We start from the raw sequence: 22,806 nt of genomic DNA on the forward strand, positions 1-22,806 counted from the left end.
TAAAATGATTTCAGTTGGGTGTTGGAAAGAGAAATAATTTTTTAAGCAGAGGAGGAAGAAATCTGCCACTGTTGGTGACATCCAAATACTGCCTCAGCCTCCCACGCTCTAGATGTTCATCAATAAAGATGCCCTGCATGCAGACCTAATAAAAGGGCTGCGTCTTTAAAAGAAGATCAAAACAAGATTGTTTTGGTGATGGAACCGTTAGTAAGCAGACAGGTAAATCAGGCCAGCAGTCTGTCTGAAGCTCATTAATTATGGACGTCAGTTCCTCAGTCGAGCTGCAGCCTGAAGAAAAGTGAAATGGAGGGAAACAAGTGTTCTTTGATCAGCTTTTGTTATGTTGTGCTGGAAGATCAGAGTGTATAGGCCTGTACTTGTCTTGTGTTAATAGCAGCTCGGTGCTGTAGGTATCAAGGGAATTGTCTGATTCTTGGAAATATTTCCCTAAAGGGAATACAACTCTTAAATCTGTGTTCTGAGTTTCACGAAGACTGACAGCCCACTGTGAAGATTTACATAGGCTCATGACCAAAATGCCTAGACATCCTCTTTAGAGTATTAGTTCACCCAAAAATGACAATTCTGGCATTATTTACTCACCTTTATGCTGATTTTAAATCTGTATGACCAGTTTTCACTATCAACAAACCATTAACTGCAACTTCTGCTTAAATAAATGAGTAATTTGCTGCTTATTAATAGTTAGTAAGGTAGTTGTTAAATTGACGTATTTGGTAGGATTAGGGATGTAGAATATGGTCATGCAGAATATGTGCTTTATAAGTACTAATAAACAACCTATATGTTAATAATAGGTATGCTAATAAGCAACTAGTTAATTAATAGTGAGAAAGTTAGTTGATAGTGAGAACTGGTTCCTATACTAAAATGTTACCGACTTTCTTTCTTCTGTTGAACATAAAATATATTTTGAGAAATGTCTGTTGTTTTCCTTTCTTTTTCTTTTTGTCCGTACAGTGGAAGTCAGTGGAAGCCGAAAAGTTTGGTCACCAAATAAAAATATCAAAATAAAATATCTTCTTTTGACAATGTGTGTGATCATGTGACCGTGTTAAATGGTGAAATGTCATAAACAGCTCAAGCATAAACCTATCAACACAGGCATGTAAACGCCTTAACCTGCATTCTAAAATTCTAAAATTCTAAATTATTCTAAAAATAATAACCCTGGTACATGTACTACTTTAATGTACTAATATGCACTTTTTAGGTGTAGATAAGGAACAAAGTTATCCCTTTACATGTACTGCCCAACTGTAAAAGCTAAAGCTGCTGTATCACAAGAAGTACAATTTTTGCAATGTTTTTCTCAAAGTGTCAGTCTTTTAATGCAATATGCCAGTATGCCTTGGCTGTTGTGTGTTTGTGTGTGGGTTAGGCTTTACCTACTCTGTGGGTGCAGTAGACGTCAATGGAAAGTTGAATGTGTGTGTGTATTTTCTCAGTAGGACTGTCAGGTAGCCAGGTTAGATATTACTGATGCCTCAGTGACACATCCCACCTTATCTATCACCCACTGACTGAAAAACAGCACCGTCTGCTCATTTTCTCACATGCACAGACACAGACGCACCCACATTAAATCTTTCTCCCTCATACACACTCATAAACACATACGCTGGAGTTTTAGGAGGGCAAAAGCTTCTTACTCTCTTTTTTTCTGTGCTTCGTGCAGTGAGCTGTGGATAATGAGAGATATGTTAGCGAAACCGAGAGAGAGAGAGAGAGATTGCTGTACCCACCCTCTCTCTCTCTCTCTCTTTCTGTCAATGCTTATATATTTTCCGTCATATGGTTGACTGTTTTGGAAATGGATTGGAATGATGGCTGGATAAGGCTGGACAGAAGAGATAGGAAAAGTGATGAGCAATGAGGAACAAGAAGAGCCAGGTTGGATGTAAATTGTTCTCTTCTTATTCATCTTTAACGTGATATTCCCAGCTCTTCTTCTATTGCTAATTGTTAGTGGAATGAGGAGTGTCTTTGCCAGAGGGAGTAATATGGTTGTTTGGATGCTTGCCCTTTTTCTGTCTTTATTTGTTAAGATTTACTTGCAGTTATTGGGGTCAAAAAGACTACTAATGAAAATGGTTCTGTTTTGTATTCATTAATAATTTAATACTGCATGTTTCATTACAGCATATTGACTAAAGTGAAAAGTTCAATTAAAAATGTATTTAGTATTTTTAATTTTTTGCTTTAATGGTAGCACTTGAATGAACTCCAGAAGTTTGTTGAGTCTGATGATCATGTTCTCCAGCATGATTTGAGATGATCCACCGAGCATCTTGAGCTTCAATAGAGGAAGACCAAGAACAGTGTCACTAATTTGCTTTGTGACCTAGAAATATTGAAGAATCTGAAACATTTCTTATTCATTTTACTTCATAAATAAAATGTTGTTTATTTCCAAGTTAAAATTGCTTTTTGAACTCCAGATTTAAGGGATTTCTTGAAGTGATTTCACTTTGATCCTAGAAGGAAAATTGTCTGCATGGCAGCAAAAAAAAAAAAAAATGTTCTTCATTGATTTTATTTTATTTATCCTTTTTTTCCATGCATTTTATTATCTTAGAGCTCTTAAATGTGTAAAAACAAAGTTTGAATTAGATTCTGAATGTGGTTTCATTCTGAAACTCAGTATATTTGCTCTGAGAGTAAACGCTTTAGACTTGTCGTCCACTATTGAGCGGTTGAAGAAGAGACGGAAAGTGCCTGGGAGGTTTTCTTTTATTTTTTATATCCGTGGAAAGAAATGAGCCCATTTCCCCCTCCCACCAATCAGAGTGTTTAGAGAAAAGACAGACGCAAAATGGCATTGATGCTGGAGGGAGGATATGAAAAGGAAATAGAAAGTAAAAAGGACCAGATGGAAGTAACATAATAAAACAGAGTAGATTAAATGCAATCTACAGTGAAGGAAAGACAAAATATAAGAGGAAATGGAGGAAAAGAGGAATAAAAAATCAGTGGAGAGGGAAAGGAAATAAGGTCTATATATGTAAGACAACACTGATGGCTGAAGAGGTCATATGTAGAAATAAAGGACCAAGAATATTTTGATGAATAACTTAGATAGGAAAGGTATGCTACTTGGTTATGCTAAAAGAAAGAGAGGATAACTAAAGTAATGGGGCTTTATTAAAAGATCATTAGAGCCTAGAACAGTACAGGTAATTAAACATGGGGTTTGTGCTAGATTTGAGGAAGAATAAACAGAAGGAGAAGAGTAGGCATTTGGCGACAGAGATGGAGAGAGCGAAAGAGAGAAAGGTTGCGTTTGGCACTTTATAGTCCATGTGATGATGAATGCTCCAGTGGCACAAACCAGAATGCACCTTGTTCAACATGAGCTATGGGATATTTTTAGCCAATCACAGTATGAGGAAGGTTGAGGCTAACAAGACATCAAGTGCTTTCCCAAATCCCTCATGCCTCTCTCTCTGTCACACCCCATTCCTCCAGCTCGGGCCGCCCATAAGTCATTCGCCTCTCCTCTGCTTCCCTTTTTCTTACTTTTCTTCTCTGACCACCTCTTGTCCCAGTTTTGTGTGCTCATCCATTATTCTTGCCTTCTTTGTTTTCTCTCTCTTTACCACACACTTTCCACTGTTGTGGATTCAGAGCTCTGAAAACATTTTGTTGTTATTGCTGTTGGTTGCTGAATTACTGAAGATCATGATAAGAGTGCGTCCACTGCTCTACTCAGCTTGATTCTCTTCAATCACACACACACACACACATGCACAAACAGGCCATTTGACATTTCCCAGGTTTCTAATGGGCAAATCTGTCCCCTCTACTGTGAACATGCTCAAAGGGATGTCATGAAAAGAATGATGAAGATCTTGAATGTTCTTCTTGACAGACACTCTGACTTTATATAACACAATGTGCTAACAGCATATCTGATCAAGTGTTTGGACTTGGTGTGTGTGGAGTTGTAAAGTTATGAAATTGTACATTCAGTTTTATTTGTTTCTTTCAAAAATATAAAAGTAATCAAATTTGCATTTTATTATTATTTTCAACAATAATATATTTTTTAATTATTTTAATTACTAGTATTATTATTATTATTATTATTATTATTATTATGACTATCATTATATGCTAATATATTATCAGTATTATTTTAATATATTTGAAATATATTACATTACATTTTCTAACAAAAATATTTTTTCTCTTTGAGAGTCATTCAGTTATTTTATTTTATTTATTTATTTTATTATTTTATTTCCCATGTGATTGATTAATTTTTGGCTCTTAAAGGTGTAAAATGTTGAGGTGTAAAAAAAGGTTATTCGATTTTGAGTTCTAGATTTTACATGCAGATACACCCATATTAACAAAAATGTTTAGTATGAAAAAATAAATCAAATTAGAATTAAATATCGAAGTTTATAAAAAAAAAACATGCAATGCTTAAAAATGCAAAATTGTTAATATTACATAAGATTAGTAGGAAAATCATGATTAATTTATGAATAAATTCCTAAACAACAGCATAAATATATGACTAGTTTAAAGAGTTTTTTTTAGCATAATAATATTATTATTACCAAGTGATAGGAGAATGTGTGCTAGATATCTGATTGAAGGTACGTTTGACATAAACAATATAGCCTACTGTTGGGCAGGGAACCCCAAACAATTATTTTTATATTATTTGGCAGCCAAATTCCTATGACATAATAAATTGACTTGAAGTGCACTGTGAAATTTTAAGGTGATATTTCAATCATCTGCACATTCCCTGATCTCCGATGTTGGTTAATGGTAAATAAATGACATGACATAAAAGATTTAATCTTTGTAATAAGTCTTTCTATTTGTTTGTATTTATTCTTTAATAATCCTTTGCCATTGATTATAATTTTTTTTATTATTATTTAGTTTTGTTTATGATTTGCATGTAACATTGTTTTTCGCTGCCTGCCCAGGATCCACTTTTGCGTGCGACCAGCAGAGAACTACTGAAGCAGTGAAGGTTATAATTAATGTCTGTTGATGGCAGTATTTCACTGTTGCAATGCATGCTGGTTAACTCCTCATGCCGCTGTTTCTTCCATCACCTATGGGTAGTCGAGTATTAGAGTAGATGGATATTTCCTGGCTGGGATTACAAATCCTTCCAGGTGCGAGAGCAGGTGTTGTCATTCAGCTGTGTCTGTAAGGTTGATACCTGTAGTTTGTATAACAGTTGGTGGAGCGTTAGGCATGTTTTCATGTGGGTTATGGGTGTGGTGGCGGGGGGTGAGGGGCGAGACACGTCATCTCACACAAACCACTGCCAGATGGCTCCTCTTCCTCTTCTTCCTCGCATGTAACCACGGAAACCTACCCACCAGCCCATCTGTGAGGCTGCCCCACCCGTTCCTCCTTCCGTGCCCCCCTCCCTACGGGCGACCACGAGGGACTGACAGAGACACAGAGAGCCGGAGGGACTGAGAACAAGAATGAGAGTTCTGTTGAAGCTTTCCACATAGAATCACAGACAATTCATTGATCCCAGAAGGCATTTTATTTTATTTTATTTTGTTTTACCAGTGCCCAATAAACAATTACAAATGTTTGTCCTTGACTGAGCAAATTTTACCGTATGAACGCATTTTACTCAACGTAACAAAATTTTTTATTTTCTACAGCAACTTTAAGTTACGAAGAAGTCAGTGTAAGAATGCCCTCTGTTTGACTTAAGTGTCTTCTCATGATGCATTCATATATAGCACTCGGGAGTCTCTGAGCCAAAGTCAATACAGCAGAATCAATGGAGGAAACATTCTCTATCCAGAAACAAATGAGCAAACACACGCAGTAAAACACAATGCCCTCATCCTGGATAAAAAAATAAAAAAACATCATCAGCCAAATACAGCAATGACTCATCATTTCCATTGAAAATGCACATCATGTGACCTGCTGAAGCTGATGACATGGACTATTTCTAAAACTGCTATTTTCAAAAGAGTTCCTTAGTATTCAGTAAGTGTTTTTTTTTTTTTTTTTTTTTGAGTCCTCTAACTTCTCATTTAGTAAGTTTTGGTTTTAAATAAGTGATTTATTTACAGCAGGAACAACTGGAGTACCATGGTCATAGTCAAATCAAGTCACCTTTATTTCTACAGTGCTTTATACAATACAGACGGTCGATGCAGCTTCATAGAAATAAACAAGCAGAAGCAATAATGGAAACTCGGTTTTCATGGTTTAGTTCATATAAATAACAGTGTTGATGTACCATCATCCAGCTTAATTTAATTCAAACTTCATTCTTATTTATGGTCATAAAGCAGTATGGGAAACTCTCTTAAGTCACCTAGAAGTCTTAAAGGGACAGCTCACAAAACACACACACACACACACACACACACACACACACACACACACACACACACACACAAAGAATATTGAAGATGAGTAAATGAGAACAGAATTTTCCTTTTTGGATGAATAATCCATTTAACTAGTTTATACACAAGGCTTCTTCATGTGTTTAACAAGAATGGGGCACATCAAATATTTATGAATCTGTGTTTTGTAATGGTGAATAAATGTATTTTTCAGCAAAGAACATCAATTCTTTCCCTTTGCTTATTTTGCTAATATTTGTTTATCCAAGAATGTATTACTCACCAGCACCATGCATTGATTGTGTTCAATTAAGATGTTCTTTTGTGCGTACAGGTGTGCTAGGGCATTGTTGCAATCTGATATCAGACGTTATCTTAGGTCACAGTTCTGCACACCCACTTTATGCAATATTTGCATCAGCTTTCACTTATTTATAACTCCACCAGCTTTTCTTTTCATCTACATTCACTCTGCCTGTGCTTTTTCTGAGTTCACTGTAAGTCAGTCTGATTCAAGCTTTTTCTATTGTGCTTGTTTTTAAAGTTTGCAGCATTGTTTGTCAGTGCTAAGTAAAACTGAACTATTCAAAATATCTTTTGATAAGCGTAGGAATAAAGTTGGAATAAAATGAAATATACATATAAGATAAAGAAAAAAACCCTGTAATAAACCTTGGCATGAAAAAAAGCTCAAAGAAGTTTAAGTACTAAAAAAAGTGACGACAAAATAACCAAACTTAAACTAAAGTTAGAATGAAAACTGAAAATAAAAAAGCAAATGCAAAATACATTACACTGATTTTGTATTTTGAGTGTTTGGTATATTTCATGTTTTTACTGTACATCCCCTCATATCCCATAACCGTGTGAAGCAATAGACTTTATTTAATCATGATAAAGTTAAGATTCAGTTTTACTCTATATTTTCCATGACCTTGCTCCTTTAGAGGTCAGCCAAAAAAAAAAAAAAAATGCATGTTGATTTATATGTAAATGTATGTGACATTTATTATGCTCTAATTATTAGGCATTGTCTTACATATTTATATTTGCATGATATTATCAGTGAGGAAATGCATGAAAGGGATTGTGTGTGTGTGTGTGTGTGTGTGTCTGATGATAGTTTATGTGCATACTATAATCGCTAATTTGTATAGATTCATAGGACTAATTTAATTTAATTTCACTGTCAAAGGCTTAATCAGGTTTTATCCTCAAGTTATACATCATTATGACATCATCATTAAAAAGCTTCAGCCTCCCGTAGCAGGCTTAACATCTGCCGCCTCACATCCAATAAAGGAATAGACTAATCATCAACTCTGAGTCATTCATTTCAGTTGTTTTAAATTAAATCCATCACTAAATGAATGAAAAAGCGATGCGTGCCTAAATGGTATTGGAAAATCTCAAGGATTTTAAAAGGAATTATGAAGGCCTGAAATATAAATGTGATGCTCTTTTGTGTGCATCAGTGTAGTGGGCAGCATGGAGCGGGAGCGCTTGTCTTTCTTTAGAGAACTTGAAAGTGGGTCGATTCTTCTGCCTGCTTCTTTGCTGTGAGGTAAAGAGATGAGTGAAGAAGCACGCGTAGCTCTCCAGTACATCTGACCTGGCAGACCCTGTTATTTCAGCAGTTATAAAAAAAGAGAGAGCGAGAGGAAAAGAAGCAGGGAGAAAAAGAGACAAATACTGCTGCTGGTAACAATCCCATTCGGAAAAAAAAAACCTGTTTGATGCTGGACCTTCCTGCTCTTTGCTTGCATTATATAACAGTTAAATAACTTTAACTTTAACTGAGATGCAGAACCTCGTGTGACTCAACATTTCTTTTTTATTTTTATGAAACAAACACTCATGTCTCTCCTTCCTGCTTTGTGCTTATTTTTATGATATTTAAGAAATTCCCTTTTACAGTGATCTATGTGGATCCGTTTTGAGGAATTTATTATTTTATGCAATGTTCAAGCTAATGAAGTCTCCTGTAGACAGTGATTAACCAAATTTAGATCAAGTAGGTGGGAACAGGTTAGTGTGTGTGTGTGTGTGTGTGAATGTGTGTGAATGTAATAATTTCCTGATGACTTGAAATATTATTCTGCGCTGGCATTAAACTAAAACCTGACCTTACTCCACCTGACTGCTACTGTCACATTAGCAGACCTAAATCCATAACTGTTTTATTTCCTCTTTAATAGGCCTGGTGAAATGGTGAGCTAACAACCAACTAAACTCAGCAGTAAATGAGGGCATGAATGTGTGTGCATGTTAAAATTAAAACATCAAATATTTATAATAATAATAGTTTGTCATTAATTACAAACCTGCGATTATGTATTGTTGTAGTTTTCCAGGTCCTGTTTGGTAGCACTCTTATTATCGCAGTGATTGAAAAATTCTACTTGTGTAGATGTTTTAATTTGTACTGGTTTACGCATATTAACTGACGGTAGCTGTAAGAGTGAAATCATTAGACACACGTAAACATGTTTAAATGCAAATTATGACATAAATGCTAGTGAAACTAATAAAAAATATGACAATCAATAATTTATTTTGTTACACCAGTAGGTGGCAACAAATCACTATCTTTAAGGGCGATTCAGTGAATCATTCTCTCAGCTGATTCTTTCAAACACACTGATTCATTCAGGAACAAATCAAATGACTGCTTTCATGAGTGAATCACTGAATTATTCACTCAACCATTTCATTTAATAAAGACTGACTTAAAACACTGATTGATTCAGGAAGAAAAAAAATCAATAACAGTTCGTGCTTTATACGTATTTGAAACAGTTTTCTTTCTCAAAGCAGAAATGTACAAAGTAACTGATAATATTATGTCATTAATGTCTTAAGTTACTGAATATGAACTTCTTGTTTATTGAATTGTATACAATATCACTCTCGCATGTTGTAGTGGCAATGTTGATCTGAGCTGAGCATATCTCCCCGACTGTGATTATGTAGCAAGTAATAACAGCCTTTTTAATTATATTTCATTTATAATATCTCACATCTGATTTGATTTTACATTCCTGTACATCTGTGATCGACTGCTATCTGAAACCGCTTGACAGTAAGTGTTCTGCTAGACTGAACGTCTGCGGAGCAAAACTGAGCAGATGAAGCGTTTCTCTCTCAGCTCCTTTAATGATGTCTCTGATGGTTTTCAGAAGCATATTAAAAATGAACCCCGCATAGACATACTACACACACTCTAATGTGTATTAAAATATTCGTTCTTAAGTTTCAAAAACGCCTCTGTCTCATCAAACATTGACATTGTTAGCAGTGTTGTTATTGTAATTACTCGTGGGATGGGTCTCTACAGCGACTGAGAGAAGAGAGACAGGGGATGGCGATCTCTTGTTTAGTTTAATTAAAAAGCCTGCTATTAACACTAGGGGAAACAAACAAGCTGGTAATCCGCCCCAACCATAGTGCGTGAGTGAGTGTTTGTGTAACGGTATTGGGAACATTCAGGCTGAAACCAGATTGATTCACAATCTCTGTTTGAGTCTAATCAAATCTTCCAGGGCAGAGCTAAATAATGAACACTGCTCCAGCATCTGATGTTGAAGACGGGGACAAAACACACCACATGCGACAGATAGAGATGTGGCCATGCGCTGCTACTTTTGTTTAGCTTTTCTTAGTCCCTGTATGTCTGTCTGTGAATGTGTTTCGGGTTGTGTGACTCATCCATAATGGACTTGTTAGTGAAAGAGTTTTTTCTCAGTCAGTTTGATGGCCCCTAGGAGGTAATAGCAATTATACAACAGCGAGGAAAGGTCTCTTTGCTCCATCTGAAACCGCAGAAAGAGAGAGGAGGAGGGATTCTTTAGTTTTGTTTAACAACATCTGACCGATTGCACCTCCTCCCACTGGATGGATTTTACATATCTCCTGGAATTAACTGATTTTTTGCTTTTGTGTGTGTTTGTGTGTTTCAGCTATTCCCTCTACTGTATACCCACTAATTCACCCTGAAGAAGTCATTACATTTGATAGGGCTCCATTTAGAATTCGCCTTTGGCTTTTTAAAATAATTGCAATGTTTTGAATGTGAAAGTGCAGCATTTACAATACCAAAGGAATTCATTAGTTTAATTAAATTAGTTCTTCCTGTACTTTCTGGATGTGATGGCTAAATTGAAAAGGTAAATACTGACAATTTAAGTCTTATTTGTTTGGGGTTTGTGTACCCCTGGGGCTTTGTGTTTTCATGAAAAGCTAATAATTAATTATAATAAATAATTTTAATTAAATCAAGATAAAATATAAACACACACAAAATAATATTTTATTGCATCTGAAGTGCCAATTAGCCAACTGTGAACATACAAATGTGTGGTTTAATTATTTGAATATTTGCTCTCATGGTAGGTCAAAGGGCTTTGGCTGACAAATCCGTTTGAGAGTTATTGGGATGCATGGTTCATTTTGAATGGCTCAATGGAGAAATATGTTTTTGGCCTACAAAGTGTGTAGTAACTGCATCTGCCTGGAGGGCCTTACGGTATTATGCTAACCAGCGAAACCTTGACAACTTGGGTGACACTAATAGCACAGAAATGACATATTCCACCCTTAAAAAGGTCGTTGGTGAAAAGCCAGTGATGTTGTTGAGCAGCCAAACACTAGAGGCCATTGTAAAACAGGCCTCCAATGTTTAGTACTGGCTTTGTGTGTTTGCTGTATAATGAGCATATTGGAGGATTCTGTGCACATTTTATTAAGTAAAAGATGTCTTTGTTTAACTTTGTAGGATTTATGTCATGCATTATGAAATCAAAGTGTAAACAGGAACGAAAAAGCAAGAGAAAGGAGAAGTGTCTCTTATAGTCTGTGTTGAATCAACAAACTCAGCTTACATACAGTATGTGATCTCATTTTTGCAGTGGTTTCATTTCTTTCTGACAAAATTCAGGATATACCTCAAGTATATGTATATTCAAGAATACATACTCACTTAAATGGAATTAACATGTTAATTTATGTGCAAAAACAGATAACTCCATTTTAACAAGTTTCAAAAATCGTGTTTTTCACTGTCCACTCCAATTAATCTCAATCAAACTGCAGTTGGGTTATTTTGATAAAACACAATAAAAACTTGAACATGATAATGAATAATAACTAATAATAAAAAATAGTAAATAATTAACATCAATATTAAAAAAACATGATTTTTTTAAAGTTAAAAAGTTATATGTTTTTTAAAATAAACTTGTAATGGTTTTTATACTGTACAAACTGTATATTGTATGGCCCTACACCAACCCTACACCTAACCCTAAACCTTACAGGAAACTTTGTTCATTTTTACTTAAAAAAAAAAAAAAAAACTAATTCTGTATGATTTATAAGCTTTTTGAAAAATCATAAGTCACCCTCTCCTTGTAATACCTGTGTCATACCCATGTCATTATACAAAGTTGTGTCCTCCTGATGTGTTACAAAAACAAGAGCGCACACACACACACAAGTTTGGGATCAGAATGATTTTTAATGTTTTTAAGTAGGAGTTCCTATGCTTAATCAAGGCTGCATTTATTTGATAAAAAATACAAGAAAAATTTTATATTGTGAAATATTATTATGATGTTATTTTAATATATCTTAAAATATAATCTATTTATGTAATGCAAAGCTGAATTTCCATCAGCCATTACTCCATTATGGATCAGTATGGATTTTCTATTGTTTTCTATTCTTACGATGGCAGCCATTACTTCAGTGTCACATGTTCTTTGACAAATCATCATATGCTGTTTTACTGCTCAAAAACGATTCTTAGTATCATCAGTTTGGAGACACTGTGCAAGGAAACCAGAATGCATTTTCCAGAACTCTTTGATAAATAGAAAGTTCAAAATAACATTGTTTTATTTTTTTTAACATCCTAAATGTCTTTTCTGTCACTTTTGATCAATTTCTGCATACTTGCTGATTCAAAGAAATCTTACTGAGCCTAATCTATAATGCGTATGTATATATATATATATATATATATATATATATATATATATACACACACACAAATTTACTTTTGCCAGTCCAAGAGTGCCAGAACTGCCACTGATCTTCCTTCAAAACAAATTGGTGCATGACACCCCAGCCTATTTCTTTCCTGTCTCTCCTCTGCCTCCCCATCATTCATAACCTCCTCTCTCTCCTCTCCATATGCTCCTGATGGGCTCCCAGGCGAGCAGAAGGCAGTCTGTCTCCCTGATGGCAGCATGTGTGTGTTTCGCTGTGGTTAAAGGAACGGCCAAGGGGAAGATGAGAGGGGAGGCAGTAGAGGATCTATGTTCAGGGTGCTAAAATTAAACTATTTTTTGTGTGTTTCAATACAAAGTCTGTAGCCTTTGATTTCATTGCTGGTTCTTTATTATCCAGGCTCCTAGAATTTGCCAGGGGTTTTCTCTTCTCTGATTGGTTACCTGTTTCACAGGTGTATTTTGATTGGGTGCAGCTGCAGTCACACAGTTCAACTTTCTTTATCTATAGTTCCATCATTTTTTATGTTTACATTCTTGTTTTGCCCCTATGATAGAAACTTTTTTAATTTAGGAATATGAAATTGCTTCTCTTATTTATTTATTTATTTATTTAGCTGCGAACCAGGTAAAGCTGGAGCTGAAGTCATTCTAATCTCTGGAAGATAAAAAAGGTATCTAGAATAAATATGCAGCAATACAAGGCTGTGCTGTAAAATTATCAGAAAATTCACAAAAACACACATTGTATTCAGCACAGGTATTGCCTTTGCACACAGTAGTTCTTCATAACAGTGGAATAAAGATTGGTGTGAAGACTTCTTATGAAGCTTTAGTGTTTAGAATTTGATTTTCTCTCCCTTGCTCGCTAAACATCATTGTTCTCTTGTACTTTTTGAAAAGGTCTTGCTAACACGTTCTCGGGCTGTTATTTTGCATTGATTTTGCATGTCAGAGTAATTCTAGCTTGGCTTGTGTGACGGATGGAGGCAAACAACCTGTCTCCACTTCCGGAGTTGTGCACTCACTCTCTCTCTTTCTCTGTGCCTGCAGCAGTTACCTGCTTTTAGCACATCAAATGGGTCGACTCTCTCTGCTGATGGTATCTGCTTCCATGCACAGGTCAAATCAATGCCCTTTGTTTCCTTACACTCAAGATGGTTATTTTTGCGGAGCATTTTGTCTTTATTAGGAGAATGAGTAGCTGAGGGTATGTGATCTGAGATGAGAGAATGAGACAGCAGGGTACAGTTTTCTTGGAATCAGCGCTTGAAGCCTTTTGGGTTTATTTCATTAATCTGGCCCATTGTGGACTCAAATTCAGCTGAAGCTGTCCCCTGTTGACTTTGCACTACCTTACTTTAATTTAATACAGCTCTGAGCAGAGCTACATGGGATTGCGTTATTTATCATATGCATTAAATGCAAATTTACTGTAGTTTGTGGACAGTAATCATGCTTCAGCTCTAGCATTTCTATCAATGTATCACATAAAGCCACATTGTCCACAAGCAAAACCAATGTTTTTACTATAGTTAGAGGATTACAACTACTATTACTACTATCTCACAATTTAGTATAAAAATAATAATAGCTAAGGTCATCAGATAACTGTAGGCAGAGGTATATAAGTGCAGTCACCAATATGTAGTTGTTCTCTGAACAAAACAACTTTAACAGAGTGATATCACTCAATTATTCAGCCAGTTTAAGTGAATTGAACATGTCCTTCTTGCTTCCATTCAAAGCTCTTATTGCTTAAGCTTACACAGTTTAGTCACATTGTCAGGGTGTATTAGTGGTTCAAACTCCCTAAAGCAAGTATCAGTTGCGTCTGTCCTTCGACTGGCTGCTCTCTGAAAGATAATGCTCCCTTCTCAGGAGAGTATGAGTGCTATTAAAGTATTTAATGCTAACAACATTAACCACAAGGTCATTCAATTTAGCCGATCCTCAGAAACACCACTGCTATCTGTTTCTCAGAACAACCCTGATGATTGTTTAAAGCACCAGCTCTGCTTAATAAAACACCAGCTGCTTTCAGATTCAATGCTTTAAATAATATGTGAATAATTCATTGGATGGTGATGGTGTTTTTAGCCTCAAGCTTCCTGGAAGGGGTTGAAGGGGCAATAGGGAGACCACGGTGACAGTTGAGTCACTGAAAGAAGTGATTCAGATCCCACTGAGCTGGAAGTACACGATATGTTGTTCCTCAGAGAGAATGACTTCAGGTCTTCATTCTGTTTTCTCAAGTTTAAAATTGCACATATTTAAACAGATCAGAACAAAACAGATCAGAATAGAATAGTATACAGTAGAATAGAATAGAATAGAATAGAAAATATATTATTACAATATTTTAAGTGCCAGTTCATCACGACAGTTCATATTTCTTATGACAGGTTCTCAAACATTTCTCACCTAATATACATTCATAAAATACATTCAAATAATAATGTGAATAATCACACTTTTAATTTAGCAAATTCGTGAATCATTTGTTGTTGCCACATCACTGCACTATTTGCTACTAGTGGCAGATATTTACACTACTGTTATGAAAAAAAAATGTATCATGGTTTTCTCAAAACTATTAAGCAGCACAAACTCTTTTCGACATAGACAAAAATGGAACAGGAATTCTGAAAGTTCACGTGACATTGAAGATTTTCTGCTGACAATTCCCCACTGCTATTACAGAAAAAAACTTAAAGCCTTATTGTATAATTCACAATTGAAATAGTTTCAAAGCATTAATTATGCTTTGTAATGCACCTTATAATACATTGTACAATCTCATAAATAATTGTAACCACAGTTAATACAATACTTATCAATTCATTGTTACACTATGCATATTAAATTTGCTTATTATTATTGTTATTATTTACAACAAGATATAATGTACACATGATATCATTATATCAGCACACATTATAAATAATTATAGGCTTTATGTAAATTGTTACAACAAAAACATATATTTGTAAAAAAAAAGGGATGCACCAATACCACTTTTTCCAGTAATTGCCCGATACCAATAACGAGTACCGATACTGATATTTTTATTGCACTTGTAATTTTTTTTTAATATTGGGTACAGAATCCAAAAGATTATGTATAATGTTAGCTGGCTGACTTAATTTTTTAATACAGTCAAACCCAAACATTTTCTGTCACCATTTCACATTATGACAGTTTATTCTAGTTTAGAAGATGGTAATAAAATATTACAAGAACTCATAGATAAACTGTGTCAGAACAAAACCATACTGATAATGTTAGATTACTTATAATGATAGAAAGGTATGTAATGGATTACAGTCAACCAAAAATTATTCAGACAGCTGTTGGTATGACAGTATTTAAACAACGATCAATACTTAGTCAGGCAACCCTTAGCCTTAATGACTTCCTGTAGTCTCCTGGACATGCTGCCATCCAGGATCATGCAAACCTGAACTTAATTTTTTAAGGTCTGAATAATTTATTGGTCCCAAATTTTTATCAGTTTTACTGGTAATTTTGGGGTACAATTTGTCACAGTTTACTTTATTTTGCTATCCTCACTTATATAAATTAACTATAGTGTCCTGCACCCACAAGACAAAACATTTTTTTTAAATTATATCTGGTCTCTGAATAGTTTTTGGTTTGACTGTATATCCATGTGTTATTTTCACACTTAATTATGCCCATTAAATATATTTTACAAGTTTTTGTTACTTTCTTTGTTCATGTTTTTGCTCTACGGTTTATCATCTGTAATTCAATAGCATTAGAGCTGCTCGGTTGCATCGACTTAGTAATGTAATGACGTGCTTTGCTGTAATAATGCAGGGAACCACTCGTTATAAATTTCCTGTGATATTTTTCACATATATTAGTTGCGTTTTTTTTCTTCTGAAATGTGCTGCGATTTATATTCCTAAGCCACTCATGTAATGCAGAATCACTAAAGCAAGCAATGTATTTGTACTGTTGCAGAACGAGAGGGACAGTAGTAACGTAGCTACTGCCTAGCGCATTACACACAGGCTGTTAGATTCACTTTCGCCAGAGTCATGTATGCCTAAGATTGAAAATAAATGATGTTCATAGTGAATGCCCCTATAAATTGTCTTTTTATGATTAAGATTTAATCCAAATGCATGTGCTAAGTGACTGAACGTCAAAGATCACACAACAGAAGTCAACGAGTGTGCTCGCTCTCTCTCTCTCTCTCTCCCTTACTCCCTCCCTCTACCATTAAGTAACTTGTGCATTGTTTTACTTACTTGTTTTTGACATAACCGACCAAACTACAAACTTTCCAGTGATTAACTGTATATTCACTCAACAAGCTCGCGCATCTCCGCCGCAGCGCACGCAATCCACTCAGCGTGCTTTATCAGATAGCGCACGTCAGCTATACAGGCGTTAATACTGAATGTTTAACTTTATATTTATTGTATAGATATCCTACGTAGACGACCTTAACTCCATTCTGCTGTCTGTTGTTCTGTTGTTGGTGTTGGTCTGAATATGGCACTTGGTTTCGGGGCATTTTAACAAGTACAAGTACAGGAGCTCTGTATCGGCCCAATACCGATACTGTGCATCCTTAATAGAAAAGTTTTTTTAAAATTGTGATCAAATTTCACAATACAGCTGTATTTTTGATCAAATAAATGCAGCCTTAGTCAGCATAAAAGACTTTTTGCCCCAAACTTTTGAACAGTAATGCATGTTTGCTAAGAGTTTGCCATAGAGCTATTTGCAAGTATTGTCAGTTTACTATAAATTAAATATGATTTTTTCGTACATACAGTAAATTTTTCTAACAAAGAAACTGTGGTATGGATTTATAAGTGAAATAATAAATCTATATGTCATGATGTATAAATGAAGGAACATACAAACATCAGTGAAGATATAATTCGAGCACTAAGTCACCTGCAGCTTTCAGCAGTTTCGTTATCCTCTGTGAGTTCCTGGAATCTGGCCTCAGGTTTAAATGCAGTATTTCATCACCAGGGGCTAGACTTTAGCCCACTAAAACATTCAGGTACTTCATGAACATTTTATTAACAGAATTACTCCAGACAAGCGATCAAGACCAGTACCTCCTTCTCTGACCTCACTCCCTGCTGAAAACTTTCCTAACACATAAAGGCCTCACAACATCAGTTCTTGTAAGATGTATTTATTGATGTGTGTTAGTCATAAGAGGATATAAGGTTTGAATCTGTTAACATGTGAAAGAGAAAATGAGTAAAGAGCAGTAGCTAGAAAGAGGAATGGTTGTTAAATGTAAAGTTGAATGTAGTGATTGTGTGGGAGTTTGTATTTGTGTGTGCAGAAGCTGACAGTGGGACTCATAAATGCTTGACAGAATGTGCTCGGGAAGGTTTTCGGTTTGAAGCCCTTTCTTATTGAGGATGTGTACCGAAAGCTTCTGTTTACACAAAAAAATACAACTCCAGCAATGTGAGAAGCACCTTCCTATATTTTGTGAACAGCAGTTAGAGAATTCGCTCCGTGTAGGATTTCATGTTTTGTATTTCTGACTGAACAATGTTCCTATTCCTTTTGCATAATACAAAAGAGAGAGATGATTTGGGAATCAATTCTTGCCAACAGCACCAAAGGCAATTATCGTGCGTATATTTGAAAGAGAGATAAAGGGAATGAAAGAGAGAATGAAAGATAGAGAGAACGAGGAGCTTAACCGTGGTCAATGTTTTTGTTTTTTTCTACAGCCAGTGTTGGGGCCTGCTTTCCGAAGCAAGGTAACCACACCCAGCTTCTCATTTCCTCTCATGTCGGCCCGCCTCTGGCCAATCAGAGCCTCTGACTGGCTTGTCATTTTGTTTCACTGATTTTGTCAGTTGTATGTCAATGTCTCGTCTCTGCATACTGCCTGGCCCGGTGTTGTCTGCAAGCCATGTGTGTCATATGTGTGTCTTTATGATCAAGGAGAGGGGCTACACGTGCATTTGATTGCACCTCTTGTCCTCAGAGGTGGTCTGGGTATGCGTAAATATATGTCAGAGGCGTCATGCACTTTTAAACTGAGGGGGCCCAAACAGTAAACCAAGGTGTCAAGGCTTGGTTGGTTAGCATGGTTCAGTTTGCCCCTGCTGGTAATTAGCAAGGATCTGTGAAATGCCAATTGTAGGTCACATATGTTTCACTACATTATATAATCATCCTTTTTAAAACAGATTTACCTCATCTGTATGTTTTTTTCCCCATCTTCTTAAAGTGATAATTCACCTTAAGTTGCTGGTCCCCATTGATCTCAGTAGTATGAAATGTCTGTCATCATTTACTCACTTTCATGTGCTTCCAAACACAGTAACAGAGTTTTGTTTTTTGGAACAGTAATGAAGATGGGGGGGGGTAGAGTAGAGGGGCGATGGGGGTATGTGACGAGTGGTGTGGGTCTGTGAGGGGCTGTCGCGCTGTTTTTTGTTTAATTTGTAATTAAACTTTGATTTGAATGTTCGCCAGTTCCTGCCTCCTTCTTCCCATGATTATGAAGTTTGTATAGTGTTACACATTCCAAATTCACTTCGTAACATCAGTCGAGTGTTTGAAAAAAATCCTTCAGTGAGATGATGTGGCTTATTAAACAGAATAATTAAAGCACACAGTAGTTCATTGTATTTTAAGCAGTGATAAAGGCTATGTTGATTAGCATTTCATTATAAATATACTTGAAAATTATAATAATAAGAACCATAAACCATATATTGCTGTAGTAGTGTGTTTATAAGTCACGTTGCATCAATGAAAGCAGTTAAATCTTCTGTTTGTTCAGCTGCAGCGATAGACATTACCTGGATTTCTTCTTCGGGGCATATTTGACATTTCAGTGCAAAAACGCCCTTTGGCCTTCGGATGGATATTTACTGCTGATCACAGAACAGTGCTTCACTGAAAGATACACATGACAATCGCAGCTTCTGCCTAATCGTGATTTCTTGCCTTTGCGATTAATTCTGCAGCCCTACATTAAATTATATGAGGGTGAATTACTGATGACAGAATTTTCATTTTTGGGTGAATTATTTCTTTAAGTTGTTGAAAAGTGCTTTAAAGCACTTATCTCCTCTAGGGCATAAAATGAGCCTAAACTGCCACTGGTGCCCCCATTGCAACATGATGCTCCTGACCTCTGTAGTCAATTTTTCAAATGCCTTTCTCTCCCAGCTCGTATAAACATATTTTCATGTGTGTATATGTGAATTTGCATGTGGTGGAGCATGCACTTGAGGTGAGTGATCAAGTATGTATGCTTAGAAAGTAAGAAATGCCACATCAGATGACAAAGGTGAACCGACAGGCAAAGCAAAATGTAATCTCCTACAAAGAAATTTTGGCTCCATTCTTTATTCTGATCTATAGCTCAGGCTTTTACTTTTCCTTAGTTCCCTCTTTTCGACTAAACCTGAGATCAATAACTCTGCAGGGAGCAGCCACTCGCTCTTGTGCTCCTTTCTGTTGTAATAAGTCTAACATCTCATCCCATTTTTCTCTCTTCCTCCCCTTCACCCCACTCTCCACCATCTGTCTGTGAATGCATTTGTGCTGCTGCATGTATGTGTGTGATCGTCCATGACCGAATGGATGCTGGTGCCACACTCTTCATGTTCCTCAACTCCTCCTCGCCCCCTTTCATCTCTTTCTCAAACCAGACCCGGAGCGTGGCGGAGGTCACATGATCTCCACTGATGACCTGGAATACCCGCGTGAATATCGCACACTGGGCAACAGCGCGCGGCGCTTCTCCAATGTGGGGCTGGTCCACACCTCTGAGCACCGGCACACGGTCATCGCCGCCCAGAGCCTGGAGGCCCTCACCAACCTGCACAAGGCCGACATGGAACGCAAGCGGGATGCCTTCATGGACCACCTGAAGAACAAGTACCCTCCCCAGCACTCCCTACCACCCTCTCCATCCCCCTCGCATGGCAGCATGAGGAGCACTGCAGAGAGAAGCGCACGTGAGCAGGTCTGTACAAGGCTTACCTTTCTTGATGTTGCTGGATAACTGTTATTCTTGGTAATGGACCGACATTCTGATTCATCAATCATATATGTTAAGGGTTAAGTCAAGGGCGAGGACAGGAAACAATATTCTTTTAAATGGTTAGGGTTATGGATTTTTAATTTTATTACATTTTTTTTAAAATACAGTAACTTTACAGTAACTTCTGTGGAAAAAAAATGACGTTTATTTATTTAAGCTATTTTTTATTTTATTTGATTTTTTTTACATATTTTCAGTCTTTTATTTAATAAATTTATGTTGAACTACAGATGATGTTGTACTCTAAAATTCAAAAGTTTGGGATTGTTATTTAAAGAAGTCTCTGCTCACCAAGGTTGTATTTATTTGATCAAAATTACAGTAAAAATAGTCATATTTTGTTATAAATGTTATTAATTCCTGTGGTGTTAAAGTTGAATTTTCAGCTTTAAGTGTCACATGATCCTTCAGAAGTCATTCTAATATGCTATTTTAATGCTCAAGCAACAGCTCTGATTATTATCAATGTTGGTATAGTGAGTGTATTTGGAAAAATGCTCACACATAGGACAGGTTCTTGGTTCAACATCCTGAAGCCTCTGACTGGTTAATAGCGATGCTACTCCAGTAACTACAAAAGGATGTTGATTCAAGAACATATGCTGCTAGTGTAAATTACATTAAGCATGCATGGACACACTCTCACACACACAAGATGCACAACATGTGGCTTTGAAATTGTACCCATCTGAGAGGTCTTGTGAAGAGGCATTGACACAAAGAGCCTGCAGTACATACAAACACTTCAGTCCCTGGTAACATAGCCTCAATATCTCCCCAGCTTTCACACAGCTTGAAAAACGCTGTCAAAATGTCATTGAAACGTTTTGTACTCACCATAGAGAACAGGCAGTTGCATGCAAGAGTGCAGCGAAACAGCAGCCACTCTGTGAATGGAACAACTGGTTCTTATGGAGGAGGGTGACGTAATGTTGAATTAAAATATGGATGATGTCACTGCATCAAACCAGTTTCAGCCAATCAGCTGTGCGCATGAAAAGAGAGCGAGAGACACGCAGGTATAACAGGCATGTTTACCCTCAAGTCTTTCAAAATCCACATGCCTTTAATATTTTCAGAGGTATGGGTGTCGAAAAAGAAACTTTTCTGCCTCTGCTTTCTAATTATCCACATCATCGCATTATCTCGCCATCAGTATATCCCCTTAGAAAATGATTTCATGTTGAATCCATTGTTCTTGTTCTTTTTTTCTGTTGACCTGCAGTGCTGGTCAGCAGCATATACTGTGTTGTGGCGTACTATCAGGTGTCCCTATCAGGCTTCTTAAACTAGTTTAAAGGGAAAGTACACCCAATAATTCTGTCACTATTTACTCAGCCTCGTGTTTGTTCAAAACAATAACACACTGCAATGATATTTACATTATTTAAAATTGTATTCAATTAGAAATTGATAAAGTACACTGAAAATGAATCAATATGAAAAAATACTTTGAAGTTGATGGACAAACCTATAAAATAAACTGAATTTAAATTTTGACTTCTGAATCTGTAACTGTAGCCATTTTTATTTTTTTTTACAAAATAAATTGTTAAAAAATATTGTACTAAAAATAGAATAGGAAATAAACTCTGTAACCAACACTGTTTGTAAAATGTTATATTGATTAGATAATTCAACGTCTTGTTTAAAATATATAAATATGTATTTGCTGAATAATTTGCTTTTAAGAACATAAAACTAATAAAAATTAAAAACAGGAGCATCTAAGAGTTTACAATGATGCCAAAATAAAAGTCATGGTGGTGGGACAGAAAAGTTTATTGATAGATTGATACATTTCTTATATATTGGTTGATCACTAGAATCTCTTTTTTTATCATGCAGTTATAATAAATTAAATAAATATATTATATTAAAAGTATTATAAAAGTAGTTTGGTCACCTCATTTTGAGGTAAATTTCTCACTTTTAACTAATTATTAACTACAACTTTTGCCCTAATAAACACCTAATTTGCTACTTGTTAATAGTTAGTAAGGTAGTTCAATTTAGATATTTGGTAGGATTAGGGATGTAGAATATGGTCATGCAGAATAAGTGCTTTATGAGTACAAATACACAGCCAATATGTATAGGCATTATAATAAAGGTAGCACTTTATTTTACAGTCCTGTTCCTCATGTACATACTATGTACTTATTATAGTAATTACAATAACTATGTAATAACTAGGTACTAACCCTGACCCTACCCCCCCCCCCCCCCAAACCTAACCCTACCCCATGTAGTTACCATGTGTTACCAGAACTTTCTTAGATAAATACACTGTAAGTACACTATAAGTACATGTTAGTACACATACTGTATAAGC

General features: G+C 35.9%; 1 protein-coding gene across 3 annotated transcripts in view; it reads left to right on the top strand.

Moving 5' to 3' along the window:
* Window positions 1-22,806, top strand: part of LOC127953863 (SRC kinase signaling inhibitor 1) — a 106,888-nt gene that overhangs the window by 30,669 nt on the left and 53,413 nt on the right. For all 3 annotated transcript variants that reach the window (XM_052553210.1, XM_052553211.1, XM_052553214.1), the window contains exons 2-3: window positions 18,140-18,165; window positions 20,077-20,393. In XM_052553210.1, coding sequence (XP_052409170.1) covers window positions 18,140-18,165; window positions 20,077-20,393 — 343 coding nt within the window. The remainder of the gene's footprint in view (window positions 1-18,139; window positions 18,166-20,076; window positions 20,394-22,806) is intronic.

Source organism: Carassius gibelio, chromosome B3 (genome assembly GCF_023724105.1).
Source record: "Carassius gibelio isolate Cgi1373 ecotype wild population from Czech Republic chromosome B3, carGib1.2-hapl.c, whole genome shotgun sequence".
NCBI classification, from domain to species: domain Eukaryota; kingdom Metazoa; phylum Chordata; class Actinopteri; order Cypriniformes; family Cyprinidae; genus Carassius; species Carassius gibelio.